Raw genomic sequence first — 21977 nt, forward strand, 5'->3', positions numbered from 1 at the left:
ACATAAGAGCATCACTCCCTATGGCTATTAGCGCCTGGCTTCTTTCACCCAGCACAATGCTTCAAGGTCATCCCTTGGTTAGCATGTGATTGTGTTGTGGCTGAATACCATTCCACTGAACAGACAGAATAATTCTCTGTGTGCATTTGCCTGTTGATAGGCATTTGGGTTGCTTGCCTTTTTCGGTCATGTGATAGACCTGAAAGACTTGTAATCAGATATTCATTGGAGGGATGCTGGGAGGACACCTCAACAGACAGTTCCCAGAGCAGTTTCAAATGAATTTGGACCATCAGCCATACAACTTCCAAGTTTCCTCCTTGCACACTTTCTAAGATCATTTTCTGTTATTTGAAATTAGAAGAGCCTACCACTCCCTGGAAGCCGTAGGTAGGATGGAAGCCAAATATTACTCAAACACTGTTAAACGTGGTCGAATCACTGTTAATGTTAGTAGTAAGCCTTCATCCTAATTATCTCTTTTGATATTTATTTTCCTCTAAATAATATAAAATGTTGGGGCAGGATAGTCTGACTCCCTGATTAACAACTGTTAGACCCTTCCTTGGTGCCCTGGCTGCCCAGCCAAGAAGCCATCTGCAGTACTCTCATGTAAACACTGACGCCGACCGGAAGTCCCACACCCTCGGATCCCGGCCCGCAGCAGCTCTCTGCTCCCAGACCCGGTGAGAGAGAGACCCAAGACCCTGGTCAGGTGGGCACTCCTGAGGCTGCAGAGCGGAAGAGACCACCAACACTGCTCACCCCTGCCCACATCCCTGGCCCAAGAGGAAACTGTATAAGGCCTCTGGGCTCCCGTGGGGGAGGGCCCAGGAGCGGCAGGACACCTGCCTGAGACACCGCTGGAACCTGAAAGAAACAGACCGGATAAACAGTTCTCTGCACCCAAATCCTGTGGGAGGGAGAGCTAAACCTTCAGAGAGGCAGACAAGCCTGGGAAACCAGAAGAGACTGCTCCCTGCACACACATCTCGGACGCCAGAGGAAAAAGCCAAAGACCATCTGGAACCCTGGTGCACTGAAGCTCCCGGAAGGGGCGGCACAGGTCTTCCTGGTTGCTGCCACTGCAGAGAGCCCCTGGGCAGCACCCCACGAGCGAACTTGAGCCTCAGGACCACAGGTAAGACCAACTTTTCTGCTGCAAGAAAGCTGCCTGGTGAACTCAAGACACAGGCCCACAGGAACAGCTGAAGACCTATAGAGAGGAAAAACTACACGCCGGAAAACAGAACACTCTGTCCCCATAACTGACTGAAAGAGAGGAAAACAGGTCTACAGCACTCCTGACACACAGGCTTATAGGACAGTCTAGCCACTCTCAGAAATAGCAGAACAAAGTAACACTAGAGATAATCTGATGGCGAGAGGCAAGCGCAGGAACCCAAGCAACAGAAACCAAGACTACATGCCATCATCGGAGCCCAATTCCCCCACCAAAACAAACATGGAATATCCAAACACACCAGAAAAGCAAGATCTAGTTTCAAAATCATATTTGATCATGATGCTGGAGGACTTCAAGAAAGACATGAACACACTTAGGGAAACACAGGAAAACATTAATAAACAAGTAGAAGCCTACAGAGAGGAATCGCAAAAATCCCTGAAAGAATTCCAGGAAAACACAATCAAACAGTTGAAGGAATTAAAAATGGAAATAGAAGCAATCAAGAAAGAACACATGGAAACAACCCTGGATATAGAAAACCAAAAGAAGAGACAAGGAGCTGTAGATACAAGCTTCACCAACAGAATACAAGAGATGGAAGAGAGAATCTCAGGAGCAGAAGATTCCATAGAAATCATTGACTCAACTGTCAAAGATAATGTAAAGCAGAAAAAGCTACTGGTCCAAAACATACAGGAAATCCAGGACTCAATGAGAAGATCAAACCTAAGGATAATAGGTATAGAAGAGAGTGAAGACTCCCAGCTCAAAGGACCAGTAAATATCTTCAACAAAATCATAGAAGAAAACTTCCCTAACCTAAAAAAAGAGATACCCATAGACATACAAGAAGCCTACAGAACTCCAAATAGATTGGACCAGAAAAGAAACACCTCCCGTCACATAATTGTCAAAACACCAAACGCACAAAATAAAGAAAGAATATTAAAAGCAGTAAGGGAAAAAGGTCAAGTAACATATAAAGGCAGACCTATCAGAATCACACCAGAATTCTCGCCAGAAACTATGAAGGCCAGAAGATCCTGGACTGATGTCATACAGACCCTAAGAGAACACAAATGCCAGCCCAGGTTACTGTATCCAGCAAAACTCTCAATTAATATTGATGGAGAAACCAAGATATTCCATGACAAAACCAAATTTACACAATATCTTTCTACAAATCCAGCACTACAAAGGATAATAAATGCTAAGGCCCAACATAAGGAGGCAAGCTATACCCTAGAAGAAGCAAGAAACTAATCATCTTGGCCACAAAACAAAGCGAAGAAAAGCACACAAACATAATCTCACATCCAAATATGAATATAACAGGAAGCAATAATCACTATTCCTTAATATCTCTCAACATCAATGGCCTCAACTCCCCAATAAAAAGACATAGATTAACAAACTGGATACGCAACGAGGACCCTGCATTCTGCTGCCTACAGGAAACACACCTCAGAGACAAAGACAGACACTACCTCAGAGTGAAAGGCTGGAAAACAACTTTCCAAGCAAATGGTCAGAAGAAGCAAGCTGGAGTAGCCATTCTAATATCAAATAAAATCAATTTCCAACTAAAAGTCATCAAAAAAGATAAGGAAGGACACTTCATATTCATCAAAGGAAAAATCCACCAAGATGAACTCTCAATCCTAAATATCTATGCCCCAAATACAAGGGCACCTACATATGTAAAAGAAACCTTACTAAAGCTCAAAACACACATTGCACCTCACACAATAATAGTGGGAGATTTCAACACCCCACTCTCATCAATGGACAGATCATGGAAACAGAAATTAAACAGTGATGTCGACAGACTAAGAGAAGTCATGAGCCAAATGGACTTAACGGATATTTATAGAACATTCTATCCTAAAGCAGAAGGATATACCTTCTTCTCAGCTCCTCATGGTACTTTCTCCAAAATTGACCATATAATTGGTCAAAAAATGGGCCTCAACAGGTACAGAAAGATAGAAATAATCCGATGCGTGCTATCGGACCACCACGGCCTAAAACTGGTCTTCAATAACAATAAGGGAAGAATGCCCACACATACGTGGAAATTGAACAATGCTCTACTCAGTGATAACCTGGTCAAGGAAGAAATAAGGAAAGAAATTAAAAACTTTTTAGAATTTAATGAAAATGAAGATACAACATACTCAAACTTATGGGACACAATGAAAGCTGTGCTAAGAGGAAAACTCATAGCGCTGAGTGCCTGCAGAAAGAAACAGGAAAGAGCATATGTCAGCAGCTTGACAGCACACCTAAAAGCTCTACAACAAAAAGAAGCAAATACACCCAGGAGGACCAGAAGGCAGGAAATAATCAAACTCAGAGCTGAAATCAACCAAGTAGAAATAAAAAGGACCATAGAAAGAATCAACAGAACCAAAAGTTGGTTCTTTGAGAAAATCAACAAGATAGATAAACCCTTAGCCAGACTAACGAGAGGACACAGAGAGTGCGTCCAAATTAACAAAATCAGAAATGAACAGGGAGACATAACTACAGATTCAGAGGAAATTCAAAAAATCATAAGATCTTACTATAAAAACCTGTATTCAACAAAATTTGAAAATCTTCAGGAAATGGACAATTTCCTAGACAGATACCAGGTATCGAAGTTAAATCAGGAACAGATAAACCAGTTAAACAACCCCATAACTCCTAAGGAAATAGAAGCAGTCATTAAAGGTCTCCCAACCAAAAAGAGCCCAGGTCCAGACGGGTTTAGTGCAGAATTCTATCAAACCTTCATAGAAGACCTCATACCAATATTATCCAAACTGTTCCACAAAATTGAAACAGATGGAGCCCTACCGAATTCCTTCTACGAAGCCACAATTACTCTTATACCTAAACCACACAAAGACCCAACAAAGAAAGAGAACTTCAGACCAATTTCCCTTATGAATATCGACGCAAAAATACTCAATAAAATTCTGGCAAACCGAATTCAAGAGCACATCAAAACAATCATCCACCATGATCAAGTAGGCTTCATCCCAGGCATGCAGGGATGGTTTAATATACGGAAAACCATCAACGTGATCCATTATATAAACAAACTGAAAGAACAGAACCACATGATCATTTCATTAGATGCTGAGAAAGCATTTGACAAAATTCAACACCCCTTCATGATAAAAGTCCTGGAAAGAATAGGAATTCAAGGCCCATACCTAAACATAGTAAAAGCCATATACAGCAAACCAGTTGCTAACATTAAACTAAATGGAGAGAAACTTGAAGCAATCCCACTAAAATCAGGGACTAGACAAGGCTGCCCACTCTCTCCCTACTTATTCAATATAGTTCTTGAAGTTCTAGCCAGAGCAATCAGACAACAAAAGGAGATCAAGGGGATACAGATCGGAAAAGAAGAGGTCAAAATATCACTATTTGCAGATGACATGATAGTATATTTAAGTGATCCCAAAAGTTCCACCAGAGAACTACTAAAGCTGATAAACAACTTCAGCAAAGTGGCTGGGTATAAAATTAACTCAAATAAATCAGTTGCCTTCCTCTATACAAAAGAGAAACAAGCCGAGAAAGAAATTAGGGAAACGACACCCTTCATAATAGACCCAAATAATATAAAGTACCTCGGTGTGACTTTAACCAAGCAAGTAAAAGATCTGTACAATAAGAACTTCAAGACAAGACTATGCGGGGAGGGTGGCAATGGGGGGAGGTTTGGGAGGGGAACACCCACAAGGAAGGGGAGGGGGGAGGGTGATGTTTGTCCGGAAACCGGGAAAGGGAATAACACTTGAAATGTATATAAGAAATACTCAAGTTAATAAAAAAAAAATAAAATAAAAAAAAAAAAGAACTTCAAGACACTGAGGAAAGAAATTGAAGAAGACCTCAGAAGATGGAAAGATCTCCCATGCTCATGGATTGGCAGGATTAATATAGTAAAAATGGCCATTTTACCAAAAGCAATCTACAGATTCAATGCAATCCCCATCAAAATACCAATCCAATTCTTCAAAGAGTTAGACAGAACAATTTGCAAATTCATCTGGAATAACAAAAAACCCAGGATAGCTAAAGCTATCCTCAACAATAAAAGGACTTCAGGGGGAATCACTATCCCTGAACTCAAGCAGTATTACAGAGCAATAGTGATAAAAACTGCATGGTATTGGTACAGAGACAGACAGATAGACCAATGGAATAGAATTGAAGACCCAGAAATGAACCCACACACCTATGGTCACTTGATTTTTGACAAAGGAGCCAAAACCATCCAATGGAAAAAAGATAGCATTTTCAGCAAATGGTGCTGGTTCAACTGGAGGGCAACATGTAGAAGAATGCAGATTGATCCATGCTTATCACCCTGTACAAAGCTTAAGTCCAAGTGGATCAAGGACCTCCACATCAAACCAGACACACTCAAACTAATAGAAGAAAAACTAGGGAAGCATCTGGAACACATGGGCACTGGAAAAAATTTCCTGAACAAAACACCAATGGCTTATGCACTAAGATCAAGAATCGACAAATGGGATCTCATAAAACTGCAAAGCTTCTGTAAGGCAAAGGACACTGTGGTTAGGACAAAACGGCAACCAACAGATTGGGAAAAGATCTTTACCAATCCTACAACAGATAGAGGCCTTATATCCAAAATATACAAAGAACTCAAGAAGTTAGACCGCAGGGAAACAAATAACCCTATTAAAAAATGGGGTTCAGAGCTAAACAAAGAATTCACAGCTGAGGAATGCCGAATGGCTGAGAAACACCTAAAGAAATGTTCAACATCTTTAGTCATAAGGGAAATGCAAATCAAAACATCCCTGAGATTTCACCTCACACCAGTGCGATTGGCTAAGATCAAAAACTCAGGTGACAGCAGATGCTGGCGAGGATGTGGAGAAAGAGGAACACTCCTCCATTGTTGGTGGGATTGCAGACTGGTAAAACCATTCTGGAAATCAGTCTGGAGGTTCCTCAGAAAATTGGACATTGAACTGCCTGAGGATCCAGCTATACCTCTCTTGGGCATATACCCAAAAGATGCCTCAACATATAAAAGAGACACGTGCTCCACTATGTTCATCGCAGCCTTATTTATAATAGCCAGAAAATGGAAAGAACCCAGATGCCCTTCAACAGAGGAATGGATACAGAAAATGTGGTACATCTACACAATGGAATATTACTCAGCTATCAAAAACAACGAGTTTATGAAATTCGTAGGCAAATGGTTGGAACTGGAAAATATCATCCTGAGTGAGCTAACCCAATCACAGAAAGACATACATGGTATGCACTCATTGATAAGTGGCTATTAGCCCAAATGCTTGAATTACCCTAGATCCCTAGAACAAACGAAACTCAAGACGGATGATCAAAATGTGAATGCTTCACTCCTTCTTTAAATGAGGAAAAAGAATACCCTTGGCAGGGAAGGGAGAGGCAAAGATTAAAACAGAGACTGAAGGAACACCCATTCAGAGCCTGCCCCACATGTGGCCCATACATATACAGCCACCCAATTAGACAAGATGGATGAAGCAAAGAAGTGCAGACCGACAGGAGCCGGATGTAGATCGCTCCTGAGAGACACAGCCAGAATACAGCAAATACAGAGGCGAATGCCAGCAGCAAACCACTGAACTGAGAATAGGTCCCCTATTGAAGGAATCAGAGAAAGAACTGGAAGAGCTTGAAGGGGCTCGAGACCCCAAAAGTACAACGATGCCAAGCAACCAGAGCTTCCAGGGACTAAGCCACTACCTAAAGACTATACATGGACTGACCCTGGACTCTGACCCCATAGGTAGCAATGAATATCCTAGTAAGAGCACCAGTGGAAGGGGAAGCCCTGGGTCCTGCTAAGACTGAACCCCCAGTGAACTAGTCTATGGGGGGAGGGCGGCAATGGGGGGAGGGTTGGGAGGGGAACACCCATAAGGAAGGGGAGGGGGGAGGGGGATGTTTGCCCGGAAACCGGGAAAGGGAATAACACTCGAAATGTATATAAGAAATACTCAAGTTAATAAAAAAAAAAAAAAAAAAAACCCAATGGATTCTTATGGAGCAGATCCACAAACTGAAGGCAGAGGAGGCCTGCAAGGAGCTACTGGCTGACCAGGGTGAAGCTCACAGGTCTAAGACCAGGGAAGCACAAAAACGCGTGAGAGGAGCGCCTCCAGGCCAAGAAGGAGGAGAATATCAAGACTCTGTCCAAGGAGGAAGAGACAAAGAAATAAAGCTTATTTCACGTCTTTGCATAGTGACCTCACTGTAGCCTCACAAGATCAGTCATTAAAATAAAACAAGCCTTAAAATAAAAAAAAAAAAAACTGACGCCTTTGAACATTCCATAGAACATCACCTAGCAGTGAGGAGGCTACACTGCTACCACATCCACACACTGCCATAGTACAATTCTAGCTCCTTAAAGCACAACCAGACTTCTCGCCAACACAAACCATAATAAATTGCAGATAACCTTATAATATTTTTTGCCTAGGGCACTTTCCTTGATACTCCAGGAATTGGGCTGTTACTAGCGTAAAGAGTCTTTTATTTGCATAAAAGGATTTCTGTAATTGGTGAAAGCGCAGCTTTCATTTGCATAAAAGACTCCTCCATTATCGGTACAAACTTAGTCCATTATTTACATGGAGGACTGCCATAATAGGTACAGAATTTGCTTGGATGCTTTCTGACCATATAACCAGGCTGCTTGGTAGCTGGTATTGCAACCTTAGGCCAGTGCCAAGTCTTCTCTGGAGTGGCCTTTCCTTGTCTACTTTTGATCTTCGCCATTAGCAGAACAGAGTGATCTAGTAACAGCTGCAAGTAAGGTTGCTAAGGTTACAGCTACCAAATAGGCCTTTCGGGTTGGGATCTCACGACAGCTGTCACTGCTGGTGCCTTCTTTTCCCTTCCTCACAAAGGCAAGAATGCTGACACAGTATGTGGCAGTAGCAATGAGCAGCAACTGAACTTCCAGAGAACAACTGGGACCAAGGACAAGATGGGATGATGGAAGTCGACAGAAGACACCGAATACCGATGAGCTGAAGGGATAAGGGTTATAGTACTCAAAGCCTCCGTGTAAGAGAGCCGTGACACTATTACCATCTCCTCCTGCTGCTGCTCAAGGCTTCCAAAAAGCCAAGGAATAAAACGTCTGCAAAGTTGGGGCTGGAGAGATGGCTCAGTGGTTAAGAGCATTGACTGTTCTCCCAAAGGACCCAGGTTCAGTTCCAGTTCCACCTGTTTGTAACTCCAGTTCCAGGAGATCCAACACCCTCACACACAGATACATGCAGGCAAAATACCAATGAAGATAAAATAAAAATAATTTTAAAGAAAGAAAACATCTGCAACACATGTAGGCTTCTCTGGTTAAAAGCAATAAGCTTTTTGTGTGTGTGCCTGTTTCCTTCAAGCAGGGTGTGATTGTTGCTATCCTGAATCATATCAGCTGTGTTTGTCTGTATGAGATCCCATATGGAGTGGGGAAAAGGCTCACAAGCTTCTCTCCTCCCCAAGGATATAATAAGTAACAGCACTCTCTTGGAGGAGGAGACTCTTCGATGGCGGTGTTGTACTCCAGTAGTGAGACTTGTCTGAATCGTCACCTGGGATGTGGCTGCCTAAGTCACATTGGCTCATGTAAGTAGCTTCTCACCCAGGCTCCTGGAACCTTGCTGAACTCATTGATTTGTCACACTGGACTTGAATGGGAGCATTTGTTCAATCCGTTATTCCTCTTTGTATCTAGGGTGAATAGAAATAGGCTCCCAGGAAAACTCACACAAGGCTTGGCACCCAAATTAGGCCTTCAGAGCCAAACATGAGTCTTGGGGGAATAATTGCATGTCTGCTTCAATAAGCCACACACCCGAGGCTGAGCTGTCTGAAGGTTGAGCGTCCATGGAAGGAATCCCACGGTGGTCATCACCCTCTATGTATGAAGTAATTAATCTGCTTGATGAATGGGACCTGCCATTTGCGTACAGGATGCTCCCCAAATGGATAATGAACTAGGAATTATGTTGCAACCCTGAAAATAGCACACATAGGACAGGATTGTGAGCAGGCCATGCTGTTAGCTGTATGGCCTTTTCTGTGGCCAAAAGAGACATGCAACTGAAGCCTTGCTCTCTGCTCAGAGAGAGCTTACCTCCGTAAGGAAGGAATGGCAACTGGGGAAAGACATGTAGTGTTATCCTTCACATTAACTTTTGACATGGGATGAAAAGTGGGGAAAATAGAGGATGACAGGGTTGGCCATTTCTTAATATTGCTGGAGCGTAGAGGAAAAGAGCATAGATTCTGTGATCTATATAATTTGACACCTTTGGGAAGAACTGGACAGTGCAGAAGGGAGAAAATGAAGAATTATTAAAGATATTTCTTATCTCCAATCTTTAATACAGAAGAAGTAAAAATTCATGATCCAGCATGTAGATAAGGGATTTGATAATGGAAACTGATAACCAGGGGGTGTGCTGCCTCCGAACTGATTGAATTGGAGAAAGACTTTTTTTAAAAATTTTTTTATTAGATATATTTCTTTACTTACATTTCAGATGTTATTCCCTTTCCCGGTTTCCTGTCCATAAGCCCCCATTCCCTCCCCTCCCCATTCCCCATACAGGTATTACCCCCATACATCTCCCTTACCACACCCCCATATTCCCCCGCACTGGGGGTCCAACCTTGGCAGGACCAAGGTCTTCCCCTTCCACTGGTGCCCCAACAAGGCTATTCTCTGCTACATATGCAGTTGGAGCCCGGGGTCAGACCATGTATAGACTTTGAGTAGTGGTTTAGTCCGTGGAAGCTCTGGTTGATTGGCATTGTTGTTCTTATGGGGTCACAAGCTCCTTCAACTCGTTGAATACTTCCTCTAATTCCCCCCAAGGGCATCCTGTGGAAAAGGCTTTTAAATAAGAAATGAAAGAGCTCCCACAGCCTGACTCATGAGGGATATCTCATGCTCACAAGAGTCAGGTGGAAGATCCTGCCCATCCTCTGTAAAAAGCTTCATATAGGATCAGCCTGAGCTCTGTAGATAATTGAGAAATTCAGTAATATTAACACGGGTTTCTCCTAGAGACAAAGGCTCCATCGTCTGAAGTACTACGGGATGGATCAGTCTTGGATGAACTGGCTTGTGCAAGCATTAGGGACACTCGGTAGTACTGTTCATGGTCCTCATGAATATCAGATACCAGAAGACAACAGAGGAAAGACAGGCATTTTTGTGGAAAATGGGCACGAGAGAGAGAGCATATTTCAGATTCAGTGCACTGGACTGGGTGGGTCTGTCTTCACATGAGGGCTGAGAGTAGTTAATTTGGGAGGAACGCAAGACTGGTGAGTTTTGTGGCTTTGTTGGGTTCTATGGTGGGGTCTACTCCTTATGCACTAGGAGAGGCACTAGTGGATCTGTATGATTTTTAGACTGTCTTGTAAAGAGGGTTTTTAGGCTGCTGAAGCACCCAGGAAGGAGTAAGAAATTGAAAAGCAAGTGCTGGTTCACTTTCTTTTAAAGACATGGTCTCATATATCCAGGCCAGCAGAAAACTATGTAGCTGAGACTGACCTGCTTCTAATTCTCCTGCTGTTATTATAGGCATGTCCCATCACTTCCAATTTGATATGGGGCAAAAGTATCCAGTATCAAAGTATCCAGGGCTTCATTCACTCTAGGCAAACACTTCAACTGATCTACATTTCTAGCACTCTGACAGGTCTCTTATAAGTAAATAATGCAAAATTTGTGTCAAGGCAGAGTTCTCATGGGGGATAATGATTTTAAAAAAAGACAAATTTCAGTGCTTGTGAGCCTTGAAAATGCTCTAACTCTGGACAGTTCACTGATGGCATAAATGACAGCACAGTGCAGGTGAAAAAGACTAAGTTGTCCCAATGACAGAAAAGTATTCTTCTCACATGGGCCATGCCGTGTGCGTTTCTTGCAAGGAAGAATACTGATGATGAAGATTGCTCACCCAGTCCCTTTCAGAAGCCAGTGCAGCACCAGCCTGAAGACAGTCAGACTCAGGGTGGTGGGAAAAGCAAGCAGGAGCTTAGGTTGTCAAGGTTGGTGGCAAACGCCTTTACTTGCCAAGCCACCTTGCAGACTCCTAGTGATCTTAGTCGGGACAAAATCAGGCATCAGAATTTTCATAGGCAGTTCATACGTTCTCAGCAGTGATGACTAAATGTTTTCCTGAGGCTGTCTTATTCTTAAGAGTTACACCATGGCTGAAACTATGCCTCAGTTTTGCAGCAGTCTCCACGAGAGACCAGGAAGAACTCGAGCGGATGCAGGCTCATCTTTCCTTATCATTTTGTCCCTAGAAAGGTCAAGAATATAAGGGAAATTACAACCAGAAGAGGGAAGGATAGGACTTATTTTTGTGGCCACATTAGAGCCTCACCATTCAGGTCTTTCTCTGCTCCCAGTTCCACTTACCTGAGAAGTAGGCAGCCAATCCTGGAGACTCAGCCTTTCTCACCTCTGTCCCTTTTCCAAAGACTTCCCACAGACCAGCCCTTCCATCTCAAGGGAGTCCCAGAGCTTGGTTTGTCTCTTGGGTCAGCAAGAGTGTTGCACAGTGTTGAACCCAGCTAACAGGCCCACCTGAAGCTTTTGGCTTTGCTTTTGCTTTAATTCTTACTGTGAGAGTATGTTATCCATATCTGTGCTTTCTGAGATCTAATTCACTCTTAGAAACGGTATAGCATGAAGCCACCCAAAGGAAAGAAATATTTCTCCAATCACTTCCTCATTAGCTGCAAGCCACGAGCCTTTCACAGAATCCGTAACTCATTGATAGCTGGGTCCTGTGCAATTCTGGTTCTCACAGAGGGTAGGAAACCTTCACAGCTACCCACACGGCAAGGTTTTGTCCGGAATGACTTGAAGAACTCGCTTTGGTCAGGACTCTGTTGGTTCTGATTTACAAGTTTACACAATCATGATGAAATTGTAAAATTTTGCATACTTCTCTTTCTTTGTTTAAATAAGAAAAAATTTAAAAGCTCCCTGTATGTAGCTGAGGCTCAGTTGAAACTAGCCACATTCCTGCCTCGGCTTCCTAAGTACTGGGACTACAGTCGTACGTTACCACGCATGCTTTTGTATGACAAGTTTTGCATGATAGAAATATATTTCTGGGTGAGTTTTTCAAGGAACTGTTAGCATTGGTGTCCTTTGGAGAGAACTGCTATGAGTCCCGGAACCAGATTGCCTTACTCACTTTGAATGAGTCTTGTAATTGTCTAACCTATGCAATTCAGAACAAATATCCAGGCTTTGCCCTTCACATTTGGTCCATTGTTAAAGGTATTGCCATCATCAAAGGTATTATTTTAGTCGATTTTAACTATTTCAGTCTGTTTTATAATTATTTGCTATGAGGTCCAATTTTAACTCTGCCCTTTCTCAGTAGCCACACTGAAGGGTTTTAAGGACAGAGGTGACTTCACACATTCTTTCAGAAGACAGGTCTACAGTCTGAAGTGTGCTGGGCCTTGAGTTGTGGCTATAGGCGAGAGAATGACCGAGTGCCTGACTTCTAGAATCTAGTGGGGGAGGGGAGAGGGGAGAGGGGAGAGGGGAGAGGGGAGAGGGGAGAGGGGAGAGGGGAGAGGGGAGAGGGCAAATGTCTCACAGGTAGTAGAAGAGTGTAAGTTAGGTGCAAAGCATTGCTTACCATAGAAGTGGTGTCTTGAGATGAGTCTTGCAGTGGGTTATGCAGGAGAGGCACCTTCCTAGAGGAAAAGGCTGCATGAGCAGGGTGTGTGTGTGTGTATGCTGCCATGCACCTGGCATGTTCCCAGTTCTTCACGGATATAGAGATACGGGCCTTGTAAGTGTAACAGTAGGGGACTTCTAGCAGGTACACAACCTGAGATGTTCTAGGTCCCCAGAACTCCCTTTGATCAATTGCTACCTGATACTTGAGAAGGGTCTGACACCTCCATCCCAAAAGGAAACAAAAAAGTCTCCTGGTCTGTCACCTCTAGAAGTAAGTCTGGTTAAGAAGCCTTCTGTTTGGACACATAGGCGAGGTCAGACATACATGGCTGCTGATCCAGTGTCCTGGGTCCATGTGAGATCTGTCTCTTTAGGTGTATGAGTGTGTGGTGGTCACCTGTTGTTGTAAAAATATAAAAATAAAAAAGGTATGGTTGTCTTTTATCCCGCTTGGTCCGCACTGCAGTACCCCAAGATATCTGCTAGATATCTTGGCGGAAACACATCCTAACTCTGTGGCGGCCCATTGTCTCCTGCTCCTGCACACTTTCCTACATTCAAACTGTCACATAAAAGAACACACAACACAATAATCTTAGATTCAATTGATAAGATATAATTGCCCACTTAAACATACAAAGCCCAGTACCATCCATCCCTTAGGAACATTAATAACAACCTGTAAATACACAGAGCAGAATCTTAACATCACTTGCCATAGTTTCTTATCCTCTCCTCTCTCCTGCCTCTTCCTTCAAACTTCTCTCCTGCCCATACTTCCTTCTCCTCCAATGACAGGCCTCCTTCTATCCTGTACCTGCCCCTCACCAGTACTTTGCAAATTCAATGGGGAGAAGGCTCTGGTGAAGTCACCTGATTCCTGAGTATGTAACTAGGCAGCTGTCCTTGGGGCAGTGGAATTAGCATCAAAATACAGATAACTTCAGGGCAAACCACAACAACCTCCCTCTCCCCCTCCCTCCTCCATTTCCCTCCCACCCGTGTGTGTGTGTGTGTGTGTGTGTGTGTGTGTGTGTGTGTGTGTGTGTGTTTCTATGTGTTTCTCTCAGTTCTATTTCCCTGTATTGGACAATGGCTTTCTCTGGTGAATTCCCTGGCTTAAGACCTATGTCCCTTCCTGTCTGGGACCTGAATCCTTTTGTCTATGCCTGGTTGCCTAGAGGTTGCCCATCCCACTCCAAGAGCATAGGTGAAAAACTCAAAACCCATTGTCTTAGTCAGGGTTTCTACTCCTGCACAAACATCATGACCAAGAAGCAAGTTGGAGAGAAAGGGTTTATTCAGCTCACTTCCACATTGCTGTTCATCACCAAAGGAAGTCAGGACTGGAACTCAAGCAAGTCAGGAAGCAGGAGCTGATGCAGAGGCCATGGAGGGATGTTAGTTACTGGCTTGCTTCCCCTGGCTTGCTCACCCTGCTTTCTTATAGAACCCAGGACCACCAGCCCAGGGACGGCACCACCCACAATGGGCTGGGTCCTCTCCACTTGATCACTAGTTGAGAAAATGCCTTACAGCTGGGTCTCATGAAGGCGTTCCACAACCGAGGCTCCTTTCTCTGTGATAACTTGTGTAAAATTGACACCCCAAACCAGCCAGTACACCCATCATTCTCCCAAAAAAAAGTAGAAAAACTGCCCTTGGGTCAGACAGGTGATTGCTGCATGCAACCTGGACAGAACATATTTTCCCTTCTGTTCAACGCTGACCACAGAAACAGTCTTCATTCACTATGTCCTTTTAAAAAGGATTAAAGACTGCTGGTAAAAAGGTTGTGTCTTAGCCCCGGATATTAGAAAAAGTTATAAAAGTTAAGGGTATAAGTAGGTCCCAGTTGCTGGAGATAGCTCAAAAGATATTTAACAGAGAACCGATTGGAACAAGACCTATTGCATAAACTGAAAGCCACCATCACAGTTTCCAATAATGAGATATAGTTAGAACAGACATACAGCAAAGTTTTGGTCAGAGCAATATCTCCTAGCTGAAAGTTCTGTCCTTAGCCCAACTGACTCCACAATGGAAGTGCCATTCAGGCTGTAAAACAGCATGGAGACAGCATTACCTGCCAAAACTAAAGTACAGGCCTAATCCATCCACATCCATAGTGCTAGGAAAGTCTCCAAACCTACTACCCTTGCCTTTTGGCTTCTGCAGTTCTGTTTCTGACTCACTGCTCTTGCTAACTGAAGTGTGTCAACTCAGGACATGGTTTCTGTGCTTAAAAGATCACTCTGAGAAAGACTTGGGGCTACACAGGGATCCTGAACACCCCTGGCTGGCTAATAGAGGCTTTCTGTGTAATAGAATGTATAGAAATTAATGGAATAATAAATACATTGGCTTAAGTCCATGTCTGAGCCGTCTTCTTTGTTGACTATCCCATAACATTAGAGAATGAGAAGACATGGGTGACCTATTTTATTTTATTTAGAAAGGATTTCCTTTATCCCAGGCAGGCCTTGAACTGTGTAACCAACGATGAACTCACTTTCTGTTTCTCTTGGTTCCACCCTGGAGTGTTGAGACTGCAGGTGAGCTCCATCTGTTTATGTGGTGCTAATCGTTGAGCCCAGGGCATTGTCGGAAGACATTCTGCCAACTGAACTATATCACCAGCTCAGTTCTCATTGGGTTGTTTGCAGGTTTTTTTGTTTTGTTTTCGTTATTTTTTTTTTTTAAATACATGGCAAACCAGGGAAGCACATGAGTTACTGGCCTGTCTAGGTGCCTAGCTCTGAGTTTTCAGAACTCACTGCTAAAGTCACTGTCCGTTTCTTAACAGGAAGGAAGCATACCAGTCAAGAATGGAAAAGTGAGTGAAGAAGGGGAACAAGACAGGGGAAACTGATTTCTTTTGGACTTGAGTCAAACCACAATGAGAATGGCAGGAAGCCCAGAACAGTGCATAGCAAGTCCAGGTGGGAGTCCAGCTTGAGGCTGGTTGTTCACACTTTGACTGCAGATGAAACAGTGAGAGTGGTGAGGTAGGGTGTCCAAATTCAAGGGACTGTAGGGAAACAAGGGACTGGATAGGGAGGTGGTCAGAGATTAAGAGGTTCCTGTATGAAGAAGCAGGTAAGAGCTACGAATGGTAGCTTGCTGTGGGTGGGTTGACCCTGCCTCTGTGGCTCTAACTACTTCAAATTTCCTAACTGACCTGTAGCCTCTCTCCACTATCATCTTATACTGTTAAGACCATACTTTTGCTTTATCAAGATAAATACAAGTTTATGGCCGCCTTTTCTTTTGTACTCAACAGGCATCTTGTCCTATGTTGGATAGGCTGGCTTCCCCTGGGGTGAAATCTTTAAATTCAATCCAGGCAACAGAACTCAGTCTAGACCTTTTGAGCATTAAGTACAGAAAACGTTTCTGAAGGGACTTTCCATGAACTGGCAACAGTGACTTCATTTGGAGAAAAACTGACAGGGAATAGGGAATGGCTGAGGGAGAGTTAGCAGGGAGGTGGAAGGAAGCCAGAAGCTGGGGAGAGAAATGTAGGTTGGAGGGCTGGCTTTGGTTTCCATGTGCAGGAAACCACAGACAGGAAAGGTCATGAGTGGACTCAGGCATAGGACCAGTCTGTTTCCTAGCCATGGAGAGCTTCCCAGTTCCAGCAATGGGGCTAAGCACCATCCACTGTTGAATTCCCGGGAAGGACAGGCTAGGGCTGCCATCTTCCTCAGATGGCTCCCCACATCCCCCACCTCCCAGTCTTCATCTGTTTTATGCTATAAGAAGGCTCCAGAGATGGGTGACTTGTAAACAACACACACTTATTTTTTTTCTCATTTCTGAAGTTGGGAACTCTAAGTTCAAGACACCTTGGGTGCCTTCAGCGATGAAGGCCCAGCCTCTTCCTTGGGGTGCCTTGACATCACACTCCTTCTTCCTCTGCCTCCTCTGCCACCACGCCCAAGGCTCTTCCTCCTCTCCACTGGTCCTTCCCTTTCCACTCAGCCTCTTTAGCTTCTCTCCTTTCCCCTCCTCCTGTCTCCCCGTTTTCTCCTCAGGGTCCCCTTCTCTCTCTCCTAGTACCACCTCCTTCCTTCTTCCCTTCGGTCTTTTCCTAGCCTCCTCTTCTTGGTCTCCCTCCTCCGCCTGCTGCGCGATCTCTCACCGAGCAGCAAGAAACACAGTAGCAACCGCCGCGTTACCACAGAAGGTCTGTGTGTGTGGGCGGGGCGGGGAAAGGATGGCGCGAAGCGGGAAACATGGCCAGCAGCCGTGCGCGTGCGCATCCTGTGGGCGCGCCAGAGAGACTCCCGGGGGAGGTTCCGAGTCAGGCCCAGGAGGCGGTGATTGGGCGCTAGGGGGCGGAGCCTGGCCAAAGAGTTGCCGGATATGGGCGTGGCCTGGACAGCGTCAGATCTCGTGAGAGCGGCGACTGGTGACGGGCTGGAGGGCGGGTGGGTCCGGGATGTGCGCGGGTGTGTTTGAATCTAGTCCGAGCGCGGGAAACCATGGGTCGGTGGTGAGGTGAGCGCTGCGCGGTGAGTTGAGTGAGAAGTAAGTAGGACCCGGTGTCGGGCGACCGCGGCCGAGCGACGGATACTGTCGCAGGTCTCTTGTCCGCGGCCGCCATCGGTCTCGGGCGCTTGTGGAGTGGGAGGTGCTGCGGGAGGGCAGAGCCGGACCCCGGCTGACTAGGAAGGATCCTAGACCAAGACGCGGGGCTCGCCACGGAGGATCTCAGCTTTGAACCCGGGTTCACTAGGTAGAACCGCAGACTAGGACGACCCCGGAAGAGGGCCCGAATTTGACTGGAGAGGACTCCAAACGAGACCTGGGTACACAGGGGAGGCTCTCAGACAAGGACCTGATGCAGACTAGGTAGGACCCCCAGACAAGGAGCCAGGGTGAGTAGGTAGGACCAAAAGACTTGCACCCGGGTTGACTCGGGAGAACCCCAGCCCTGAATTTGAAACTGACATCCGAAGAACCCCAGACCTAACTAGAGAATGACACGGAAGAACCTGGCACCGGTCTGGGATGCTGACTAGGGAGGACATGAGTGTTGACACTTAACTGGGCCTGACGTTGATTTATACTTGGACCGACATACGGAGGAACCAGAACCTACACTTAGGATTGCTCTAGGGAGGATCGTAGTTATGAACTAACGAAAGAGACAAATCAAGAAATGGAATAACAATTTGTAAGTCTAGCACATGTAGACATTATATGGCATTCTAAGTCGCCAAAGGCATGCACTTAAATAAACAAGTGACCATAATCAGAGAAGTGTTGATACTAGTCACCCTCCTTTCCTCTCCATTTTATTCACAACAAAAAAAAGTGATGGTTCACAATTCAGCCATTTGAATTGAGGAACGAAGTGGCTGTATTTGAGATTTACTAATGTGAGGAGTTGTCAATTTGAGGTTATTTTCTATTTTATTCAGTTTAGAATAGGAATGTTTATTGTGATTCACGATCTCCATAATTAATGCCAATAATTTCGCATATTGCTGTATTTTTAAAGGTGTAGGGGCTTTTCAAATTATTCTTAAAACGAGAAGTCCTGTTGCAAATATGGTCCATCATTTGCTGTAACTGTATTGTTAGGCTTATGTTTTGAGTATGTCATTGTAGCACCTGGTGTAAAGGTAAAAGGGGTTTCCTGGGAGATCACATGTAAGAAGGAGAACAAGGTCCTTTGAGCTCTCATTAACCTGTAAGTGTGCAGAGGAGGTTGCTGAAGTGAGGCACAGATGTTCTGTCTAACAAGCTCCCAGGTGACCTAAGGGCTGTTGTGGTTTTCCTTCCAAGTCTCTCACTTGAAAAACAAGAGAGGATTGTTGGGTGGGATCTTCTTGGAAGAATGGGACTTTTAGATGTGGAGTCTGCAGAATTCAGCTGTGGAGATCAACTTGAACCTATGGCATAAATCAGGTCTTCCCCAAGCCAGCATCTAAAGACTGAAAGGAAGTGAAAGTAAGATTCCCAAGGGAGTTTTTAGTTTCTTGTTCCTTTCATTGTAGTTTCATTGACAAGTGGTGATAATGTAGATATTTTGTTTATAACATCAGTAGATCTTTTTTCAGATTATTGCAATTTTGTGTCAGAATGTTGTTATAAACTATCTTCTGTAGTGCTATAAAATTTCTTAAATGTTTATATTAAATTAAAACTTACGGGAAATTTTGCACATTTATGTTTTGGTCAGATTGTGTCCTAACAGGGTTGTAAGGCAAGCTCCCTTAGAACAGTCACATCCACCATGGAAAAACGGGAGGCGTTCATCCAAGCAGTATCTAAGGAGCTGGTGGAAGAGTTTCTGCAGTTTCTTCAACTTGATGTAAGTTTAGTGTTTTATTGTAGTAGTTTTGACTCTGGATATAAGTAATATTCTAAAATCATATCACAGAGTGAAATATAGTTCTCTCAGTGAGTCCTTAGGGGTGAATGTTTATTTTTATAAAGATAGGTAAATTCTTTAGAATTAAATGGACCCACTTTGGGGCTGTGTTAAAAAGTAGAAGATAAACATAAGTTATCCAAAGAGCCCATGGAGTTGAAGGGACTCCTCGGGCTTGGAGAAGGATGGCTGTGTTTTAACCTGAAGAGTTTTGGCAGGGCCAGAGTGCAGTGATGGGTGCTATAGAAAGAGGATGGAAGCTGAGTTACTTTTCTCTTGCAGTGATAAAACACCGTGAACAAAAGCAATTTACAAAAAGCCTTATTCTTGGCTTATGGTTCCAGAGGACTGAGCCCAGACAGGGAGGTATGCCTGATGGGAGCAGGAGGCTGAGAGCTCACATTCTCAATATGTGCATAACAAACATCAAGGCCTTAGCACTTAAACCTCCCCAAATAGAGCCACCCACTGGGAACCAACCATTCAAATACCAGAGTCTGGAGAGGGCATTTCACATTCAAATGATTGCAGACCTTTTAGGAAGTTCAGAGTTTGCCCAGTGGGCAGAGAGTGGCCAGCATGGTGACTGAGGAGCAGGAGTGGAGAGAGAATTAGAACAGAAGACAATGAGAGGCCGGGAGAAAGAATTGCCTCTGGGAATGCCCATCTGCCTGCCTGTGCAGAGCAGGTTGAGGGACCAGGCCAGGGAGGTAGACCGTGCAGCCCTGCTTACCACTGACACTGGGTTTAGGTGGAAGTTGGAAGCCTTCAACTGCATGGGTAGTGGTGCAGTTTGTTTGGATATAATAGTGAGGGAACAGCCTAGGTATGGGGAAAAGATGACTGTCATAACGGTATATCCAGGATGGTGGTCACGAGACAGACCTACAGCGTATTTGAAAGTCAGAGAAGTCTAGGCAAGAGATAGAAAGGTGCCATTCGCTATCAGTGGGGGCTTCTGTTATGGGAGTGCTTGATACAGGAACTCAAGTGGGGCTCTGTACTAGTGTTGTGATGTTGACCCTTTGTGCAGGAGGCCTGAGCCAACATGCCCAACCTGTTTTGATTAAGATCAAGCAATGAAAATCAAAAGGCCAACATTAGGGAAGGGTCTAATTGTGAGTTATTGCTGGTAACATTTATGAAACTACTTTTCTTCGTTAAGACAAATGATCTTGTCTCAGATCATACCATAGTAGTGTCTATAGGAGTCTATATAAAACTGTGTAACTGTCTGCGTTAATGGAAGTGTGTCTGTCTGGTGGTTTGTGTTAGAAATGTAATTCATCTGCATTTAATGCCCAAAGGCAGTTGTTGTGAGTCACATGCCACAGTGTAACTAAAACTAAAATGATGTGAGCTGGTAGTCAAGTAAGTTAATAATATTAAAAGGCAAGCAGAGAGCTGGGGAGACGAGTGAGTTTATAAAGTGCTTGCCACCCTAGTATGAGAATCACCTTTGTGAAAGGCCAGGTCCCGTTGGCATGCATGCCTATAATCCCAGCACTAGGAGGTGGAGACGGGAGGATTTCTAGAGCTTGATAGACAGTAGTCTCTCCAGTCAGTATGCTTTAAGTTTAATGAGAGATCCTGACATCCAGCATCAAGTCTGGTCTTCATACAAGTGCACAGCTGTACACACACAGATGGGAAGACAAATGCAGTAACTCAAGGACACGGTAGCGGCCTATTGATGCATCTTTCTGAAGTCCTCTCATCCTAGCAGCCTGTTGATGTTGAGTCTCCGTGGTACTGCTTGGCAACTAGCAGATATCTTGGTGAAATATTTATTAATCCCTTTTAGTCTAGCATTAGCGAGCTTTGTTTACATTTAATAACAATGTAACCAGTCACCATGAAGCTTGTAAAACAATATACATTTATGTGTGTATTAGAACTGTACATTGCTTAGTTTCATCAAATTGAATGTTATGAAATGCCATTTTCTGTAATGGCAGTTTTAGTTCTTTAACCTGATAGGAGCCAAGGAAAAGATGCTTATCAGTTTGAGGCCTGTTAGGTGAGTCTTTGCACCTTAGTGAATCACTGAGTTCTGACATGTGCATTGCTAACAACCACCACCTTGGAGCATTGGTGATAAAAACCAGAATGGTGGGGGTGTTGGTATACCCTAGCAATTATAGCACTCAGAATGCTGAGGCAGAAGGATCATGAATTAAGGCTTGTTGGGTTCGTGGTCAGTCTGGGCTAAAAGGAAAGTCTTTCTCAAGTAAATAATCCACAGAGATTATTAGAGAAAATAGGGCTAGAGGTACAATACTAAAACTTTTTGCCTATGACACATTAAAGATAGGACCCTAATAGAACACAGTAACACACATTAAGTCACTAAAAATAAATGCTATGGTAAATACGATGTTTTCCCTGGAGAGAGATTGAGAGTTTATAGTTAGAAGTAGATGGCCAGCTTACACAGCCCCTGCCATTCTTGTGGGGAAGGGGAAAGAACAATAGAGCAGAAAAGAGAAGAAAGAGACAAATTAGCCTCAGAGACATATGGAACATTATGGAAGGTGGGGGAGCTGTGGTCCATAGAGCGGTGGAGCTAATGATTTTTTATGTTGTTAAAGAAAATATCTTTGTTTTAGAAAAATACGCCCTGATCGAGT

At 44.1% G+C, this 21977-nt stretch overlaps 1 protein-coding gene and 1 long non-coding RNA gene across 17 annotated transcripts in view; one reads left to right on the top strand and one right to left on the bottom strand.

Moving 5' to 3' along the window:
* Positions 1–9738: 9738 nt before the first annotated feature.
* On the bottom strand, positions 9739–17157 carry LOC148005526 (uncharacterized). Of its 2 annotated transcripts, XR_015622625.1 has the most exons (4): positions 15475–17157; positions 13288–13359; positions 12919–12976; positions 9739–11556 (listed from the first exon to the last, which is right to left on the bottom strand). It is a non-coding gene; the product is annotated as an uncharacterized LOC148005526 (long non-coding RNA). The 2 variants fall into 2 exon arrangements; XR_015622624.1 differs by lacking the exon at positions 13288–13359 and having other exon boundaries at positions 10980–11556.
* Positions 16914–21977, top strand: part of Ncapg2 (non-SMC condensin II complex, subunit G2) — a 74402-nt gene continuing 69338 nt past the window's right edge. For 2 of the 15 annotated variants that reach the window (XM_087553997.1, XM_087554003.1), the window contains exons 1-3: positions 17431–17495; positions 18759–18923; positions 19156–19287. In XM_087553997.1, coding sequence (XP_087410123.1) covers positions 19210–19287 — 78 coding nt within the window. In that variant the 5' untranslated portion in view covers positions 17431–17495; positions 18759–18923; positions 19156–19209. 15 annotated transcript variants of the gene reach the window in all.

Source organism: Rattus norvegicus, chromosome 6, assembly GCF_021556685.1.
Source record: "Rattus norvegicus strain SHRSP/BbbUtx chromosome 6, alternate assembly SHRSP_T2T, whole genome shotgun sequence".
Lineage (NCBI taxonomy): Eukaryota > Metazoa > Chordata > Mammalia > Rodentia > Muridae > Rattus > Rattus norvegicus.